This window comes from Sinohyriopsis cumingii, chromosome 3 (assembly GCF_028554795.1).
Source record: "Sinohyriopsis cumingii isolate HCF-2022 chromosome 3, ASM2855479v2, whole genome shotgun sequence".
Taxonomy (NCBI): Eukaryota; Metazoa; Mollusca; class Bivalvia; order Unionida; family Unionidae; genus Sinohyriopsis; species Sinohyriopsis cumingii.
In genome coordinates, this window is record NC_142963.1 from 62,030,709 (window position 1) to 62,049,610 (window position 18,902).

At 34.2% G+C, this 18,902-nt stretch overlaps 1 protein-coding gene across 1 annotated transcript; it reads left to right on the plus strand.

Annotated features, from left to right (window-relative positions):
* The first annotated feature begins 2,364 nt into the window (after positions 1-2,364).
* Positions 2,365-17,813, plus strand: LOC149802965 (soluble calcium-activated nucleotidase 1-like). The gene is made up of 3 exons (XM_089952496.1): positions 2,365-3,094; positions 10,665-10,868; positions 11,697-17,813. Exons 1-3 carry the CDS (start codon positions 2,488-2,490, stop codon positions 12,065-12,067), a joined length of 1,182 nt encoding a protein of 393 aa, XP_089808622.1. The 5' UTR covers positions 2,365-2,487; the 3' UTR covers positions 12,068-17,813.
* Positions 17,814-18,902: the final 1,089 nt, after the last annotated feature.

Sequence of the window (18,902 nt, forward strand, 5' to 3'; positions counted from 1 at the left end):
TCTATGTTTCACTGTGTAAATTTCTCCAGTAGGACTGCAGCAACATCCGGAATAATGATGTAACATTGCATAATACCATCATGCTCACATCATCCACAGTTGATTGCATCATTTTCTGATGCAATGCAATACTAATGCCATGCGGCTGCTGAAGTAAGTTGACGTCAGCAGTGTACTATACATGTGTAGGCCTATTATACTAATGCCAGGCGGCTGCTGAAGCTGACGTAAGCAGTGTACTATATAAAGCCCAATCAGATAGGTTCAGCATTTAAAATATTTTAGACGTTGTGCGAGACAGTTCAAGCTACTGTTACATAAAACTTATTATTTTATCCATTTACGTACAATAAAGAACAGTAATGCCTCGAAAGTGTGTTAATACCGCGGACAATTTTTGCTATATTTGTGGGGAAGTGACATTTGCCAACCAGAAGAAAAGTATCAATTCTCAAGTGAAGAAGGCATATCATCTTTACTTCGGATGCAAGGTTGGTGACCAAGACAGCCTTGGGCTCCGCATATATGCTGTGCTACATGTACAACACAGCTTTCACAGTGGTTGAATTGCAAAAGGTCATCAATGCCGTTTGCAGTCCCAATGGTGTGGAGAGAGCCAAGCAACCACCTAAATGACTGTTACTTCTGCTTGGTTCCTCCTCTTTCCGGCGGAATAACGAAGCGAAAGAAGTCGAGAATAGTCTACCCAAACATTCCGTCTGCATTGAGACCAGTTCCACATGGTGAGGGACTTCCTATTCCAGAACCTCCAGCAGAATATTCTCTTGATTCATCTGACGAAGACAAAGGTGAGTCGACCTGTTCTTCTCCTGGTCCATCAGCATGCAGTGATCCAGATTTTCACTGTGGTGCATCATCAACCCCACACAGAATAACACAGGAAGAACTAAATGACCTGATTCGTGATTTGGACTTATCAAAGAACAAGGCAGAATTGCTAGGATCAAGACTCCAACAATGGAATCTTCTAGAAGAAGATGTCACAATTACTGCATATCGAAAGCGCCACCAGCAATTGGAGCCTTTCTTCAGAAAGGAAAGTAATCTGATATTCTGTTCCGATATTGAGGGCCTCATGAATGCTTTAAAAATCACTCATGACCCACAAGAATGGAGACTATTTGTGGACTCTTCGAAACTGAGTCTCAAGGCTGTGCTTTTGCACAATGGAAACATTCTTCCATCTATTCCAGTAGCGTATGCTGTCCACATGAAAGAGACATACGATAACTTAAGGCAGCTACTGAATTCCATTGAGTATAACAAGTACAGCTGGCACCTCTGTGGTGATGTGAAGGTAGTTGCCCTTTTAATGGGACTGCAGCAAGGATATACAAAATACATGTGTTTCTTATGCGAGTGGGATAGCCGAGCAAGGGAAATGCACTACATGAGGAAGGAATGGACTCACAGGCAGAATGTAGCCATTGGAGAGAAGAATATCCAACACCCAGCTCTGGTTGAGGCTCAGAAAATCTTGCTACCACCCCTTCACATCAAACTAGGTTTGATGAAGAACTTCGTGAAAGCCATTGACCGGACTTTGCCAGCATTCCGATACCTGCATGAAAAATTCCCTCGACTCAGCGAAGCAAAGATTAAAGAGGGAGTTTTTGTGGGTCCTCAGATTCGAGAGCTTTTCAAAGATGACCGGTTCAACAACTTGCTGGAAGGTGACGCGAAACAAGCATGGAATGCTTTTCGCCTAGTTTCTACAAACTTCCTCGGAAATGTTAGGGCAGAAAACTATAAGGAACTAGTAGAAGACATGTTGATGAAGTATAAGAAACTTGGCTGCAATATGTCTCTAAAGATTCACTTCCTTCATTCCCATTTGGATTTCTTTCCTAGCAACTGTGGTATTGTTAGTGATGAACACGGCGAACGTTTTCATCAAGATATCGCAACAATGGAACAAAGATACCAGGGAAAATGGTCCACTACAATGCTGGCTGACTACTGCTGGACACTCCTCAGAGATGCTCCCGAACAGCTGTACAAGAGACAGGCGAAGAAATCTAAGATGTAGTCAATGACTTGATTTTTTATAGGTAGGCTATTACAGTTGACCTTTTACTATTGGAATGCATTTCGTTATGTAAACATTAATTTCTTGCAGATTACAAAAAAACTAGAGCCAATTTTGCAATTTGACTGTCATATTCGTGTTCAGCACATAAAAATTGATAAGAATTGACTAATTTTATTTCAGTAACATGACTTTTGTAAAAATTTGTTGTCCAGTGTTACCGGTACTAGAACTATGCATTTTTGTTTTGATTCCGTATCTTGTTTTGTTTTTTTTATCCGCATTCTAGTATGTATAAACCGCTATCACCGGAAATATGAGTATACAACATGGCAGACGACGAGAACTTTTAAAGTTAAAATTTCTGTTGTGATGTGTACATCAGTTTAGTATCAGAAATCCTATTCCAAAAAGAAGATTGACGCATTCTGACAGTAATGAAGGCTGCTAGCTATCCATATGCCGTACATGATTGGATGAAAGCGATCCGTACGCCAACACCTTACCGTGTTGGCAACGCTAGGTTTCATTTGAAGCCTCGAAATTTAGCATATGGAGCAATGTTTGCGACAGCAGTTTTTATTTTAATGTACTTCTTTATTCCAAAGACTCAGAGGTTAAAAAACTTTTGCTATTATGGACATGATCGTGTTTATGGCGGCAAACAGTACGACTTTACTTACCCACTGAGTCGTCCACTGAGGACTCAAGTTGGTTATCAATACACTATCGCTGTGGTGTCTGATTTGGATACTGATTCTAGAAGTAAACTGAAGCCAAACACGTGGATAAGTTATTTAAATTATGGAAATTTTTCAATATCAGACGATCAATCGCACGTTGAAGTTAATTTTAATGAAAGTCCAGTTGTTCTTTCTTCGACATTATCGCAAGAAGGGAGGGGAATGGAACTGTCTGAGCTTATTGTTTTTAATGGAAAATTATATTCTGTAGATGACAGGACAGGAGTAGTATATGAAATTTTAGACAACAAAGCTATTCCATGGGTTTTGCTTACAGATGGCAGTGGACAAGATATAAAAGGTAAACATGTAAATGAAATCAAGTGTGTGGTAAAGGACATAACATATTTTGAAATTCTGTTGTTTTTCATTTCTTCTATTCAGTATTCATTGAACATTTCAGTACTTAAGTTTGCAGCTATGACTTGCAGCTCATCATACAAAAAAGGACCATACAGAACCACAAGGGAGGTATAAAGGACCACACGCCTATAATTGGGCACAAATGTGAGGTGAAATATCCTGTAGGAGATTCTTCATACTTCATAGAGTTTCCTCTGAATTTTCCAAGCCAGTATAAGCTATTTGGGCAGATATGTTTGAGAAGGAAGACCAGAACTCATTTTCTTTTGAAAAAATAGAATTTGTTGTTGTTGTTGTTGTAGGGTTTAGCACCATTTTTCAGCACAAGATAGGCTATACATTGCAGCCAGTATAAATGGTGGAGGAAGAACCACCTACCCACGAGAAGCTACTGGCAAGCTTTCTCTCATACCCAAAATTTCCGAACCCAAGACTTGAAGTTGAACCCACGCAGACAGAGGTGAAATGGCAATAATCCGTGGTGTTGAGTGCTTTAGACCACTCTGCCACAGTGGGGCCCCAGGAATTTGTTTAAAGTATATGGTAGTAGCATAGACCATATGGTGGTGGTGCATTGGCTTAATGCCATTTTGCAGCATTGATAGATTATACATTGCAGCCAGTATATCTGGTGGAGGAAGAGCCTGGGGAAAACGAAGAGAAGAACCACTGACACATGAGAAGCTACTGGCAAGCATTCTCAGATACCCACATTGGCAGGGCCAAAGACACATACTCATGTGGATAAAGGTGAGATGTTAGTACCTTAAACCACTTGGCCACCCAGGGCCTCTGGTGGCATAGGGTAGTATTTTTAAACAAGGGGTAGCACAAGGGTAGCAAAATATGGCCTGGCTTATGATCTGGTTTTATCTGTTAATTTGCATAATAGGACACGACTTTAAAAATCACTTATCCAGGAAAGGAAATTACCCATGCTAGACTAGCACAGTTAAGTGACATTGTATCAGGATCTACCTGCCTTTATATTAATAAGTGGACTGTTTTCTTCTCATACTCAGCATATTTTACTTATTGATATGAAACAGGTAGGGGTCAATAATTTTGGTAACCTCTGTTTAAACTGAGTATCCTTCACTGCTATTGCCTGGATTTGGAAAATTTAATGTTTTTAATAGGGAATGAACTGTGGTCTCCAACCTCATCATAACTGTCTAAATAGGTAATGTTGGGAAAGAACCACAAAGGAGGAAATATATTGGAAGTCAAGTTTGCCATTGTAAACGTTTTTTTTTTTATTGTGAACATTTTAATATGAAATTGAAAGATATCTGGTTTCAAATTGTATTTAAAAAAATATTTTTCATATATGCCAGAAAGTGACAATAGTTTTGGAATCCAGAGATATTTATTCAGATAATAATAAACATATTTAGGAGGAACAAAGAAGAATAAAAATCAGCTGATCCAGGGTTCTCAATAGATTTCAAAACTGAAGAGTCACTTGACCCTTCACCCCAAAATCTCAAGAGTCAACATGAAAATCTCACGAGTCAAAACTGAATTATTGAGAGTGAATTCTTTTGGACAGTCATGAGCCCATAGATGTGATTTCTCATTATTGGTGGAAACAGATCATATTTAAGTTTTTTGTCACATGCTGAATATTTATAAATATTTGTACAGTACATTTTTTTAATTGCACTTTTAATTATAATCAGACTAAACGGGAATATATTGCTTCTCGTGAAGCCAGTTTTCAGCGTGGGATTGTGTTTTATTTGCAATTAATTTGTTTCAATCAGCAAAATCGTTAAAACCATAAGCATTTTAATTGGTGGATCATTCAGAATAAATTGAACGGACATAACACTCGGTGCATACATCTGAATGTTAAAATCACAATGATGCAAAAAAGTATATTGTACTAAGTTTTTGAACAGTTCATCTTTTGAATTAGTAATAAGATTTTAGTGTCAGACTTCAGTGCAGTTTTGATCAATATCCTTGTCTACTAAAATAACCATTCTACTGTTCAGGTAACAGTTTCTTAAACTGATAAGGACATTTTACAAGCCATACTATGGTCTAGCACCACAACAACTGCCTCAGTTTACTATAGTGAAGCTCGTCTTGAATGATCACTGCTGTGAAAGACCACTTGTCTCGAGAGAGACTAGATTTGCAATGCACAGATTTATTAATTATATTTTGTTATGACATGACATGAGAGACCATAATTTTTGGGTGGAAGGGGTGGTCTTTCAAGACAGGTTTTGCTGTAATACTAGAAGAGTGAATATTTGTTCTTAAAATGACTAGATCCATAACCAGAGTGCCTATGATTATTATCAGCCTCTCCCCTTACCAGTCTTCTAAACTGGGATTTAAATTCTTATGCATGAGTAGCCATTCCCATCCAGAATTTTTTTGGGACATTTTAATCTAGTTTTTCCTTCATGTACGCTACTTTGGAAATAAATAGAACAATTTTATGTTGTTGAAGATTTCATCATGTTACATTTTTTGTCAGTGGTAATCATGTTTTGTCAGTTGGTGCCCAAGCTAATAAAAATCAGTACAATAGTTCTGTGAACCAATAAAATTGATCATCTTAAGCTTCCTTTGGAAATGAGTGCACTCTATTCAGTAAGCCTGGTACTTACCGGTAAACTGAGTACAGTCAGTTCAGTATAGAACAATCTTTTATCTGTTTTCTCATGCATTTTTAAGCTTCCCACAGATTCATCTGAGGGAACTTCCTTATGTTAAAGATGACATATAAAGGTCATTGGCACAAGGACACAGCCTAGAATCAAAGCTAGTTTATGGTCCTTTGTTCCATCTTTGTAACCGTGGTCCTTTGTGCCTCCTGTGTGGTACTGTGCAGTCTTTTTGTTATATTTAGTAGAACTGTCATGGTTGGTGATTTAATTAATTGGGTGCACTTAATCAAACCAGTTACAGTTTGCATTAAGAAACAAAATCAATTTAAAATTAAATGGAGCATGCAGTATGTGAAAAATAAGAACAACAATGTAAAAAGTCTGAAAATAGACTGTCAGTAGTTGCTGTTTTAAAATCATCAGCCATAGTTATACATAAATATATGTTAGAAAAATGTCAATCAATTAAAGTCACTTACGTTTTGTATAATATATAGTTAACAATTGCAAGCTAACATCTCTCAATAGGCATGATATCAGAGAAATATATATTAGTTGCAAAAAATTATCTTTTGAAATTATTTTGTCTGGTAGAGAAAAAGTACAACATTTGCAGATGTTAATATCAGTAATGGAAAAAGTGGAATCCAAGAAACTGTACCAGCTATAAAAAACTGGGTCATTAGAAAAAACAATAGTCACAGTTATACTTACCTGTTTCTTGCAAACAGATTTCATCCTCAGACATCCATAGTGAAGATTTTCTGATGTTTGAGTAACCATCTCCAATATTGTTTATTTTCGCTGCTGAAGTGTACATTTTGCCACATTGTACACTGCTTTGGAAGTAAATGCAGCATTGTTGTTGCAGAAAATTTTAACTTTGTTTTGTTTTTATCTATAATGATATCCTTGAACGTGTGCTCTGGATTGGTGCTCAAGCACATCATAATCAGGAAAACATTTATGTCAACCACTTAAATTATTCATCGGATGTTTATTTGGCAAGGAGTTTGTGATATTCATCAAGTCTGATGTGCTTTTGATTCAGTCAGTCAACAATTAACAATGATTTTATTTCTTTGTTTTCTGGGGTGATTATATGCATCATAGGGGTGCTATAGAAACAACATTCTTGCACTAAAAGTTCAAAATAAGGCACAGTGACATGGCAATAAATGAACACTAATATTTCCTACTAAGAACAGATAAATTTATTAAATTGGCATGCATTAATTTTAGTTGCTAATACCGTTTAATTAAATGCTGAACATCATTTAAATGCTTTTCTCATGGATCTAACAGATATTGTGTACCAGTTAAAGAAACAAATCTTGGTTTAATAGATTATGAAATTTGCTTGACATTTACCTCTACATATGCTTTACATTTGGAACTTCTTTTAACCCCATTCTAATTGAGTTAATGTTCTTTTAACCCCATTCTAATCAAGTTAATATGTTCTTTTAACCCCATTCTAATTGAGTTAATGTTCTTTTAACCCCATTCTAATCAAGTTAATATGTTCTTTTAACCCCATTCTGAGTTAATATTCATTTAACCCCATTCTAATCAAGTAAATGTTCTTTTAACCCCATTGTAATTGAGCTGATATGTTATTTAACCCCATTCTAATCAAGTTAATACGTTCTTTTAACCCCATTCAATATGAGTTGATATGTTCTTTTAACCCCATTCTAATGAAGTTAATGTGTTCTTTTATTCCCACTATAATGAAGTTAATTTTTTCTTTTATTCCCATTCTAATTGATTTATCATGTTACTCCTTTATTTAGGTACATGACATTAGTCTGCTATAACTGTTGTTGAAAAGTGGTTCTCCTGTAACATTTAAGTGAGAGAGAGAGAGAGAGAGAGAGAGATGGAGATGCAGACCTTGTTGCTCAGATATCAGAGGTCCAGCTAAAGGACATTCCCCTCCTTTCTCTTAGTGCCCATCCCTTGGCACTGAGCACCTTCTAGTCCCCCCCCCCCACCGCCATCTAAAAGCATGTTCCTCCACCTCTTACTGTAATAATAATAATAATAATAATAATAATAAAACACATTCTTAAATTTGTTTTGTTTTCTATTTATTTAAGTTCTTTATCTGTTCATTTACTGTTGGATAAACTTCTGACTTTGCATTTGCCTGGCTCTACTTCAGAACATTTTTGTCATTAGATCTTTTTCTCTGAAAAAGTTTCTTTTGTGTCCAGAAGAATTCCTTCATGTGAGAAAAGTGCCTTGCTTTTCCTCCCCTTTATAAGAAATTCCTAGCTGGAACACTGTTCATTAATGTTCAACCAGTGAATCAGTGTATTTATTTGTACCACCAACCCTTCAGTACAACAATTAAGTTATCAGGTTTTAGATGGACTTCTACAATTCAAAAAGCTGATAAAATCCTGAGAGTTCATGTACTTTCATGCTGTATGTTATCAGATTTTCAAAGCTTGACATCATGAATGAAATTAATCATAGAAAGTAACAATTGTTACAGAAGGATATCACAATCCTCATTGTATTTTATGGGAGTGGTAAAAATAGAAAATACAAAAAAAAAGTTACTGCAAGTATTATATGCACATTCAGGGGTTGAACAATTTCAAAACTTTATTCTTCAATTATTTTTTATTTTTTTACTTGACCAGAATAAACTCTTACGGATCTAGCTATTATAGAAATATAACAGCTGGCGGTATTATAGATCTAAATTTGACTATGTGACTGGTTGTTTTCCAGAACTTATTATGTGACCCGTCTTACAGGAATTTTAAGTACATGTACTTACAAATTGAGACCAGTCTCTACTCCCAGGTACCCGAGTTTCCCGGTCAAATACACATTACATTCTCAAAGTACTCACTGATTCTCCCAGCGATGATATCATTTTCGCCAGGAACTGCCACATTTTCATATTCTGGTTGCCTGTGGACAGTCTGCATAATAGTTAGAGGCTAGACTTAAATAAGCAGGCAAGAAGCCAATGTGACGAATAAAAAGTTAATCCTTATTATTGCAGTTATGTTTTCAAAAGGACTGCCCAACCAAAATACTTAAAGAACATAATCATGTCCTGATGAGCGTGTATGTAAGCACCTGCAACTGATTAGCAAAAAAACAATGCCCTATTTTGTTGTAATGGTGTTTGTATGAAATTGGTGACAATACAGACACAAATCATGAATGTAATTTTAAAAAAAGCTTTTTCAGAGTTTGATTTGGACAGTATGTTTAAACCATCTATATGCCATAATAAGAATTACTGCTATTTAAGTGCATGTGACTTCTACTGGGTACTACAGTATCACTAGAAACGTTTGTAAAGAGTGCAGAAAAGTACATTGAATCACAAATAATGAGTCTGCAGAATCTTGTCATTTTTGGGGCAGTGGACTTGTGGTGAAAATGAACCGACAAGAAAAAGGAAAAATAAGAACAAAAGGTGAACATTCCATTTGCTTAGTGATACTTGAGTACGAGTTATTAAAGTGTGTGTAATCTTCTTAACAACAATTCAGATCTGCAGTCACAAGCTACATGTGTTTAGATACCGTACACGTGGTAACATTTTTTCTATTGAGCCCATTTTATATCCCACTTTATTTCCTTAGGGTCAATTCAAAGTGTTTGACACTGTTTACTAATTGCTGTAACATGTTAATCCTGAAATGTTTTTGCACATATGGTGCTTAGTATATTTTTTCATTCGTTTGTTTAATTTAATGGTGGTAATTCATGATTATATATATGTACAGTAAGCGGTAATGCCACCTGTTTCTTTGGTGGGAATGGAGATTTTTACTTTGAGAGAAAACTACATAGCATTCTCAGTGATCATTTTTGGGATTGAAACTAATTGTTGTCAGTTTTATTGTTGTGGTTTATTTTTTGCTTATATTATTGTTGTAGTGGTAAAAAAAAATTATGTGTATAATATTTTTCTTTGTTGTGTGATGTTATTAATAGGTAAGAATTTAATCCTGATATTATTTAAATAATGAGCATGTGCTTTTCATTTTTCTTTCTCTCCTTTTGGAAGTGAGGGCTCCCGAATGTATGCCAGGGACTCTCAAATATAGACTGGGGACTCATGAGTGAAGAGTCCAAGACTGCTCATCCTAACATTCTGTTGACAGCCCTGAGTCTGCTTGCTTGGAGTCACTTATTAATCATGAAGAATGGGAGCAACTCGCTTGTATTAGCTTGAATAAAATAAATGGAAAACAATATTCCAATACAAATATAGACTTCCAGTGGACAACATCAGCAATATTTTCATTAGAACATCCTTTTCATTTCAAAGAATAACTAGTCAGTCCCAGAAAATCTCTTGGCAGCCAAGATTTTAACTTCCCATTTTGAACTGGGTGAATGAATTTTCAATCCATGACATTGTAACAATAATGTCAGAATATGAAAAAAATATTGGAAAAATAACAGTTTTGTCAGGGAAGGCAATGTTTCAAAAGGTAATTACCTTGTATATTTGTCTAACAATTTTAAATGTATACTGCTGTAATATCTTTGCCCCATACATATGTCCTGTCCTTATATCCATCATGAATTTTGTTGTCTCTCAGTAACCATTGAAGGACTCAATGTATTTAAATCAAACTTGGTGTAAATATTTATATTTGTATAATTATATTAAGAAGTCATTTGTCATTTTACTAAAGAATTTGGTGAAATTATGGATGTTTGACTTGGAATTTTGCCTTTCACAATGAAGCAAGCTTTATTTTGTTTCATATGGACTTGTTTCTTTTTTCTTTGTTTCCAGTCAGTTTTGAGGCTATCCTACACCCCTCACCCCACCCCACCCCCATAATTGTTTCTATGACACAAAGAGCTAATGATATCATTATGCTATTTCAGGTTTTAAATGTGAATGGGCCACTGTGAAGGATGAAAGACTATTTGTTGGTGGTCTTGGAAAGGAATGGACATCTACAGAAGGTGAAGTTATTAACCAAAACCCACAGTGGGTGAAGAGCATTGGCCCTGTTGGAGATGTCTCCCATTTAGACTGGCATAAAGAATACAATGCCATGAGAGACAAAACAGGGACAAATCTTCCAGGTAAAATGTGTACTCAGACTGGTAGTAGATGGATATACCTACTCAAAAACAACCTTTCCTACTGGATTATAATAAACAAATGAAAAAGTGGATTTATGTTTTATAAGGTAGAAGTAAACATTACATTACAAATGCGCATACCAACAACTAAGTCCATTCCAAAAAAGTGGATTTATGTTTTATAAGGTAGAAGTAAACATTACATTACAAATGCGCATACCAACAACTAAGTCCATTCCATTTGTGCCTGTATCAACACTGGAAAGCAGTGATCATTTGCCTTACTGGTTAGTGTTGACTTGTGCATTTGACCTATATACTACAGAGAGATACTGTACATATCATTTGTCATTACAAATTCCAATATACTTTTAATATAAAAAAAAATATTCCTCCATTAGCAAACAAGGATGCTGTAGTAGCTTAGTTGGTAGAACCCAGGACTTGTAATCCAGTGGTTGCAGGATCAAAACCCAACCAGGCCAACCAGATTGGCTGCCTCAGGAAAGGCACTTAGCTCCATTTCCTTGGTTTGATATAACTAATAATGTGTTAAAAATTCCTTTGAAACAAACAAAACAAACAAAACCACTAGCAAAGAAATAAGTGCAACAGTACAATATTAGTTACCCCTTCATTTCAGATCATTAGTTTTAACTAGGCCCCTCCTTGATCAACATACTTTCTTTGCAATGAACATGGTCATTCACAATAAATATCGGTGTCCACTAACCATGCAAAGCTTGTGTACACCTATATCAGGTTTAATTTGTGGTAGATTTTACCATCATAATTCTGTTAACCCCTGTTAATTTTTCTTTTTTTCAGGCTATATGATTCATGAATCTGGAATGTGGAGTAGAATTCACCAGAGATGGTTTTTTCTACCGAGAAGGGCTAGCATGCAGAGATATGATGAAAAGGCTGATGAAAGGCGGGCATCTAATGTAATGATTATCTGTGATGATGATTTTGATAATATAGAAGTCAGATTTGTTGGAAAGAAAAATCCAGTTAGAGGCTTTTCATCCTTTAAGTTTGTCCCTGGTACAAATGACAATGTGATAGTTGCACTAAAATCAGAAGAAGATGATGGAAAAATAGCTTCCTATATATTGGTTTTTACAATTGAAGGAAAGATTTTATTGAATGAGACCAAAATCGGGGACAAAAAGTATGAAGGAATCGAATTTGTATAATATGCATTCCATACAAAATCCATTTGCTCAATTATTAATTTATGTGTGTGGGAGTATTTGGTCATTTTATGCATTGGATATCTTTTTAACTTAAAGTTAATTTAAAGGTTGTAAATGTGATTAGGGCTGTTGCAGTAAAACATACTTTTGGGACACTGGGAAAGCCCTTTCAGTGTGGAGTAGTCACCCACGGATGCAATTTTCACATGACCTTTGAGAGATCAAAGTATCCTGGCATATATTTACCTTTTTTAAAACTGTCTTTCCTGGTTACTATGTAAGCACGTATGTTTAAATTGAACAGCTCTTACTAACATGCATAACTTGAATTTTTTATTGTAAAATTGAGGGATTTTAATCAATTTGCCTGACTTTAACATTTTTGTTATTTTACATATGATAGTCTCCTTAATAGCATCTGCAAAACACTTTTTTATCCAAATTACATTTGAAGCAGTTTTGGATATAAAGACATTGGAGGAGGAGGAGTGTAATACAAATAACTTCTCACATGGATTTTAGTCCTACTTATTGATGTTTACTCACTTTACTCTAAAGCTGGTCATCTTTTTAATACCATAGTTTAAACTTACAAATCCTGTTATATGAATATATAAGTTCACCTTTGTAAAGATCTGACCAGGGCTTCATAATAAAGCCTTGAAGGCTTGGTAATAAAAGTCCAGAGGGATTTCATCTCTACTACAATACTGCATGTTTGGATAGAAATTAATTTAAAGCATACTGCTGGCATTTACTGATATTTATTTTATTATTTTATTGATGGCCTCATTCATTACTTGTGTGCTTTGCCTAGTTTACTATATTATTTATTTATTTATTTACATAGTCAACTCTGTATCAGTGTTAAGCAAGACATAGCATTCACTGTTCCACCAGTGTGATTGTTGTCATGGTTGTCAACATTTAAGGTAGTTATTATCATGCTTGGCACAGGCTCACTCACCGTTACGACATTGGAGTCAGAACATTGTCATACCAATTTTGCCTTAAGGTTTTGGATCAAGTTTATTTATTTGTTTTATATTTACTAGACTTCTTGATCGATTTCCTCATACTTGAGATAAATTGTATGAAGTTAAGACAATTCATTATGTGACACATGCTGTACTCATGATGGAATTTCTTGTTATTCTATATGAATCATTATAATGCTAATTTAAAACCAGTTCATTCCGTGACATGATGAACCTTTTGACTTTAGGGTCACTGTCACACATTTTACAGCAGTGATGTGACTGTGAACTTGATGTGCAGGACTTGCCATTCACTGTATAACAAAAATTATTTTGAGAGTAGTTCTTATTACATTTTAATTTCATATAATTTGTTACCTTGAACACCTGTATCACTCAAACTTGTGTTTGAGAATCAATAGAAGAATTATAGTTTATAGAGTTGGATACCGCAAAAAATTTGTACTGCAGCATACCACAGTATTTCTGAATATACAGGATCTGTACCACGGTATACTGCAATCATATTAGGGATCAATAATTTAAATTTTCTGGGACAGGATTCAGTGATATTTATGAAAAGAATTCTGGCTCTTATAATTATTTTGATTAAGAAAAAAATAAGAGCTTGAAAAAAATCATGGCTTTTGATACTTGATGAATTTACTATGTATATGTTAAATGGTGTAAAAGTTACATAAAAACTGTAACTAAAGTTCTGTCATAAAGCTTACACTATATCCAACATCATGTAAACAGTATTCTGATTACATTAGAGAACTTGTTAATTACAACAGGATTGACATTGAAATCTACAATATGCTAGCTAAATTGTTGATATAATACGCATGGAAGCTTTGAGTGGGATGACAACAACCAGGAAAGATATTTATCAGAAAGTGTCATTGAACATAATATTCAGAGGAATCATGTAAATTTAAACAGAAAACAACTGCTGTAGTGAAAATCAAAGGATTATCAGTCTTACAAAGGAGTACATGTAATGAATACATTAACTTACGCTTGTAAATAAATATAAAAAATTTACATTTGTTTTTTACTAAACTTTTTTTTTTAGACGTGATTAAAGTTTCATAAATATAATTATATTTGTGATTCACATTTATTTGTGACAAACACAATTATTTTGTAAAAAAAAATGACAATTTTTTTTGTTATTTTGTTTTGGAAAATGAAAACATGCTTTTAATATCATTAAATTTTAATGATAAAATTACTTGGGAACTTCTGTACATTCCTTGCCGACATAAAGTAGTGAAGTACTCGTACAGTGAAAAGGTACCATGTTACATACCATCAGAAAAAATGATGCATTAAACTGGTAATACTGCAACCCTCTGATTGTTTAGATTATTTTTCCTATAGTTGAGTTTTATCTCTACATGCTTATTGGTACACCAGGTAAATTGTATGGGAATCCCAAAAACCTAGACCAAGACCCAAACAAAGATATTTTCTTCTGTTAATACTGATCCTGATAATAAATCTATACACATCTAGACTATTTTAGCAATGTATTAGTTGTTTACAGAATAAAATAATAAAAAAAATATTTAAAAATCAATTCAGGTCAAGTAGAAAATAAACTTGATTTTGGACAAGGTTACGTCCAGAATACAATATTACATTACAATTGCATATAATGAAATTTAAATTTTTTAAAATAAAACCTTACAAACAATGCAAATTAAATTAACATAACACATGATGGGTGAAGCCATTAGGGATAATGTTTAAGTTTTTTTATCCACGAGATGACATTTATCTGTTATTGTAGCAAGCAAATTTTTCTTTTATGCTGAATTGTATTGGTTAGCAAGATGTTCTGTATAACAGATTGAAGTAACAGATTTCTTACTGGATTCCATGCATTGTCAGCAGTTTATCATTTATGTTCTGCTGTGTTTTGTGATTATTCACACAGAAAATATTAACAGTTACATAATTCTCCTCCCATTAAGAAAACAAAATTTGTGCCTTGTTGGATTTAAAGAGGATTTGTCTTTTAAGGGATGCAGCCATAATTACCATTTGGCAACATAATTATCGAAGAATAACTTAAAACTAACCAGCAGTAAAATTATGTATCATATTTCGCTCCAGTGAATTATCACTATTATTATACTTGGAAAATCCAGTACTTCATGAACTAGCATAAAATAAATAGTTATGTCACATTTTCTTCCCTAGCTCATTTGAAATATACTAGGTTGCTTTTTTTAAGGAAAGTAATCAGTGTTTAAAAATATGAAATTGTTTTTTAATGAATCAGTTAATGTTCCTGACAGGAGAAACTTCTGTTATAAAGAAACTTCATGTGAGCCTGAGGACTTTATTCTATTTGTACTCGTTTGATATTAACCAGGGTCCCATGCACACCATATGTGGTTGTTTGTTCAGTACTCCCCTAGAGGGAAATCAGTAAGAGCTGGACAGTAATGCAGTGGAGTAAGGTAGCGAAAAATACTGCCAACACATGTTTGTTTGATACTTGCCTAGAGGGATATCAGTAATTAAACATGGAAATAAAAACTAAAATTCACCCGATCATAAGCATTACTGGGAGATATTTAAAACTCATGTTGCCAACATATTTACTTTGTTTGGATTTTGGTGTTACTAATATGCATATCCTGCATCAATCTTGTCAAATCTGCTTAATTTATGCAGTATTTTGTATTGGGGAAGCTCTGCCATGCAAAGAGACATAACTGTACTTTTAACTTGAAGAGGAAATGAGTAGTCATTGTGGTTGCAACTCTTGATATAGTTTGATAACTTCTGCATATCCCGTCAAACACAACATAACCATTGCAGTAGAAAATATTTGTAGAGGTATTTGCTTAAATAATATTCTCAAAATATATTATGTACCTTTTTGTCAATTCTTTATCAAGAGATAAAAAAATACTTTAAACATTCACAACTAAAATTAGGTTACATGTATCTGGATGGATAACATGCATCTAGAGGGATATTGGTGTTGCTCACACTCATAAAAAAAGGAACATTACTATCAAATATTTCATTCATCCCATATATCGTGTTTAATCTGGTATTTACCGAACCCACAAAGCCATCTGTATTCTCAGTGATATGACTAGGTAAAGTTGTGTGCCTTTATTGATTTTATCTCATCTGCTCAGTGTTGCTCCATGTCTGGCATATTCTTGTCTTTGCAAGAAAATTTTGAATATTGCTTGCAGTCAGCATAGATATAAAAAAATTATTTAACATATTCTGATAAAAGTTGGTAAGAACATTGTCTATTCGATCTTGATGTGCATTTTTATGGGTCTTGTCTCATCTGCACCAATTTGGGTATAATTATGGTCCTTGTTCAGCAGTTCATAATTTGACATGTGATGTTTGTAATCATCATAACTCCAGATCTATTCAGTATGGCTCCAGTAAACCCATCCTGTCTTTACTTTGGTTTCTCAATACAAGTTCTTCTGTTGAAAGCTCTATGGAACAAATTGTAGTCAGTGGGTGATGAACTAATAATGAATAGGTCAAGTTTGTGAGGAAAGTGTTCACATATAATTGTATTACAGCACATCTGGTTGATGTGCTTGATAAAAACTATTTGTGCCTAAAAGTTTTGTTTATATTTTAGTTTCTCACACAAGTCACACTTGGTTTAGCATGTAATACAGATATGCAGGATAATGTCATTTTTAACTGCACACAGCATGAGAGTTTATGTTGTATCCCTAGTTATGTATTGTCAATAGTGATGTTGGCAAATGTACATATTTTATATTTAAATCGATATATTTGCAGCAAGATTTGCTGTCTTCTGACAAATCCATTTTTTGTTATCATATACAGTAATAAATCCAATATTTTAATATTTTTGTTGTTAATGCATAGCTTTTATGTCCTCGCTGTACTCAGTATTTTCTTTCTGTCCAGTAACTTTTGAAGGGCTTCATGGATTGAAAGCAAATTTTGTTTGAGGTTTATATTTACAAGGCTTAGATGAACTTTGATTTTTGATTGGGGTTTTTTCCACCACAGTTTGAGAGTTATGGACATGGTTTGAAGTGGAAGTTTACACTTTGATCGTGAAATCCATTTCTTGGTATATTTTAAAATACTGCTTGGTGATAAACCAGATTTGATGTCCCCTAATTTCAAAACATAAATTTAATTATGACTTTAATTTTTTCCTTGAGATTTTGACAGAATTATGTGCTTTTCTTTGAGGTAGAAGTTTGTTGTCTAAACATTGAGAAGGTGTGCATATATAGTGTACTACAAGCAACTTACCCTTTTAAGTCCAATTAGTTGACCATTTGTATTTGCCCATTGTTCGAATTATCACCTCATTTGTATTGTACATGATGTGAATTGTGACCTCCTTTGTATTGTGCATAGGTGTGAATCATGCACTTCCAATAAAATGAATATTGTATAACCAACCTATTATTTTGTAAGGCGAAAGGTACACGTTGCAGTGTAGCTAAATTTTGTATCTTTTTAGAGGAAACTGTACTGATACCCATTGCTTTTCAAATTGAGTATAGCAATGTACTTGTACAATATATACTTGCTTATAAGTCAATTCCAGATGCAAACAATGTAGACATAGATATGTCAGCAGATTATGTGATGGCAGGTCTGAGACTGCAGTTTACAGTTGATTCCAACTTATAGGTGAATATATATGATATGTTAAAAAATTTTTGGTGTAAGGACTACCAAAATATACTAATAGTTTTAATAAAATGAATACATTATTATTCTTATAGCTAGATTTTGTTCACCTTGTCTTGTTTTAAAAGAGACAAGACATAGGTGCCACTTAATCTTGAATTACTGTCAACACTGACATAGGACTTGGTTAACTCATTCAGCCCGAATCCCACCTGTAGGTGTGATGAGGCAGTACCTTACTTTCGAACTCTGTAGCTTCAAGGTCATTTAAGATACACTGAAGTGGGTGGTAATACAATCAAGCAGACAGATGCATTTCTACAGTAATACCAAATAATGTGGACTTTCAACTCATATTACAAAATGCAGAGGGGAAAATGTATCTTTTGAGATCCAGTTTGTTTACACTAAAAATTTAACTGTTAACAAAATCAGATTTTGTATCTGGATTTTAGACTTTTTGGCTTGTTATCTAAGGAAGACCAGTCTGAACTTCACACAGGCAGGTGAATCTTTGCAAAAAGTAGGATAAGTTGGGGTTAGGGAGTAAGAAGTAGCCAGGAGTTGAAAATGATGGGTCCAATAAGCAAACAAAAAACAAAAACCTCCAACTTTAACCCTTCCACACATGTGCAAGCCAAATAGCCAACAAAAAACAAATTTTCTTGCACAACTAGGATTCATTCTGAGCAAAAAACTCTTAGAAGCTTATGTATTTAGATGTATTCAGAATTAACCTCCAAAATGCGTTTCCTACCCACATTGCAGGTGAAAAATACAAAAGTCTCAGGGGCTGAATGAGGTAAAGTGTTTTCTTTATGTGCTTTCCTATTTATTACACTTACTCAATATCAAAGTATCAAAAGCTTTTTGAAAATCGTGGCTAAGACTTTATTCAGAGTTCTTCGTGTCATCAGTTAATATCTTACTATACTGTTATCATGAGTAAACTTGAACATTTCATACACACATAACTTCTACTATCTCACCCTCCTTTTTTCTGTATTTTTAAAGTTTATTTTCAAAAACTAATGTATATCTATTACAGAAAGAAAGCAGAATATTGTGTAAAAGTAATGTAGTGTTTGCATCACATCTTTAACAGTAATTTTACTTGACCTTTCTGCATAATTTAACAAATTTTATGCTTTACTTAGGAAAGAAAAAAAAATTAT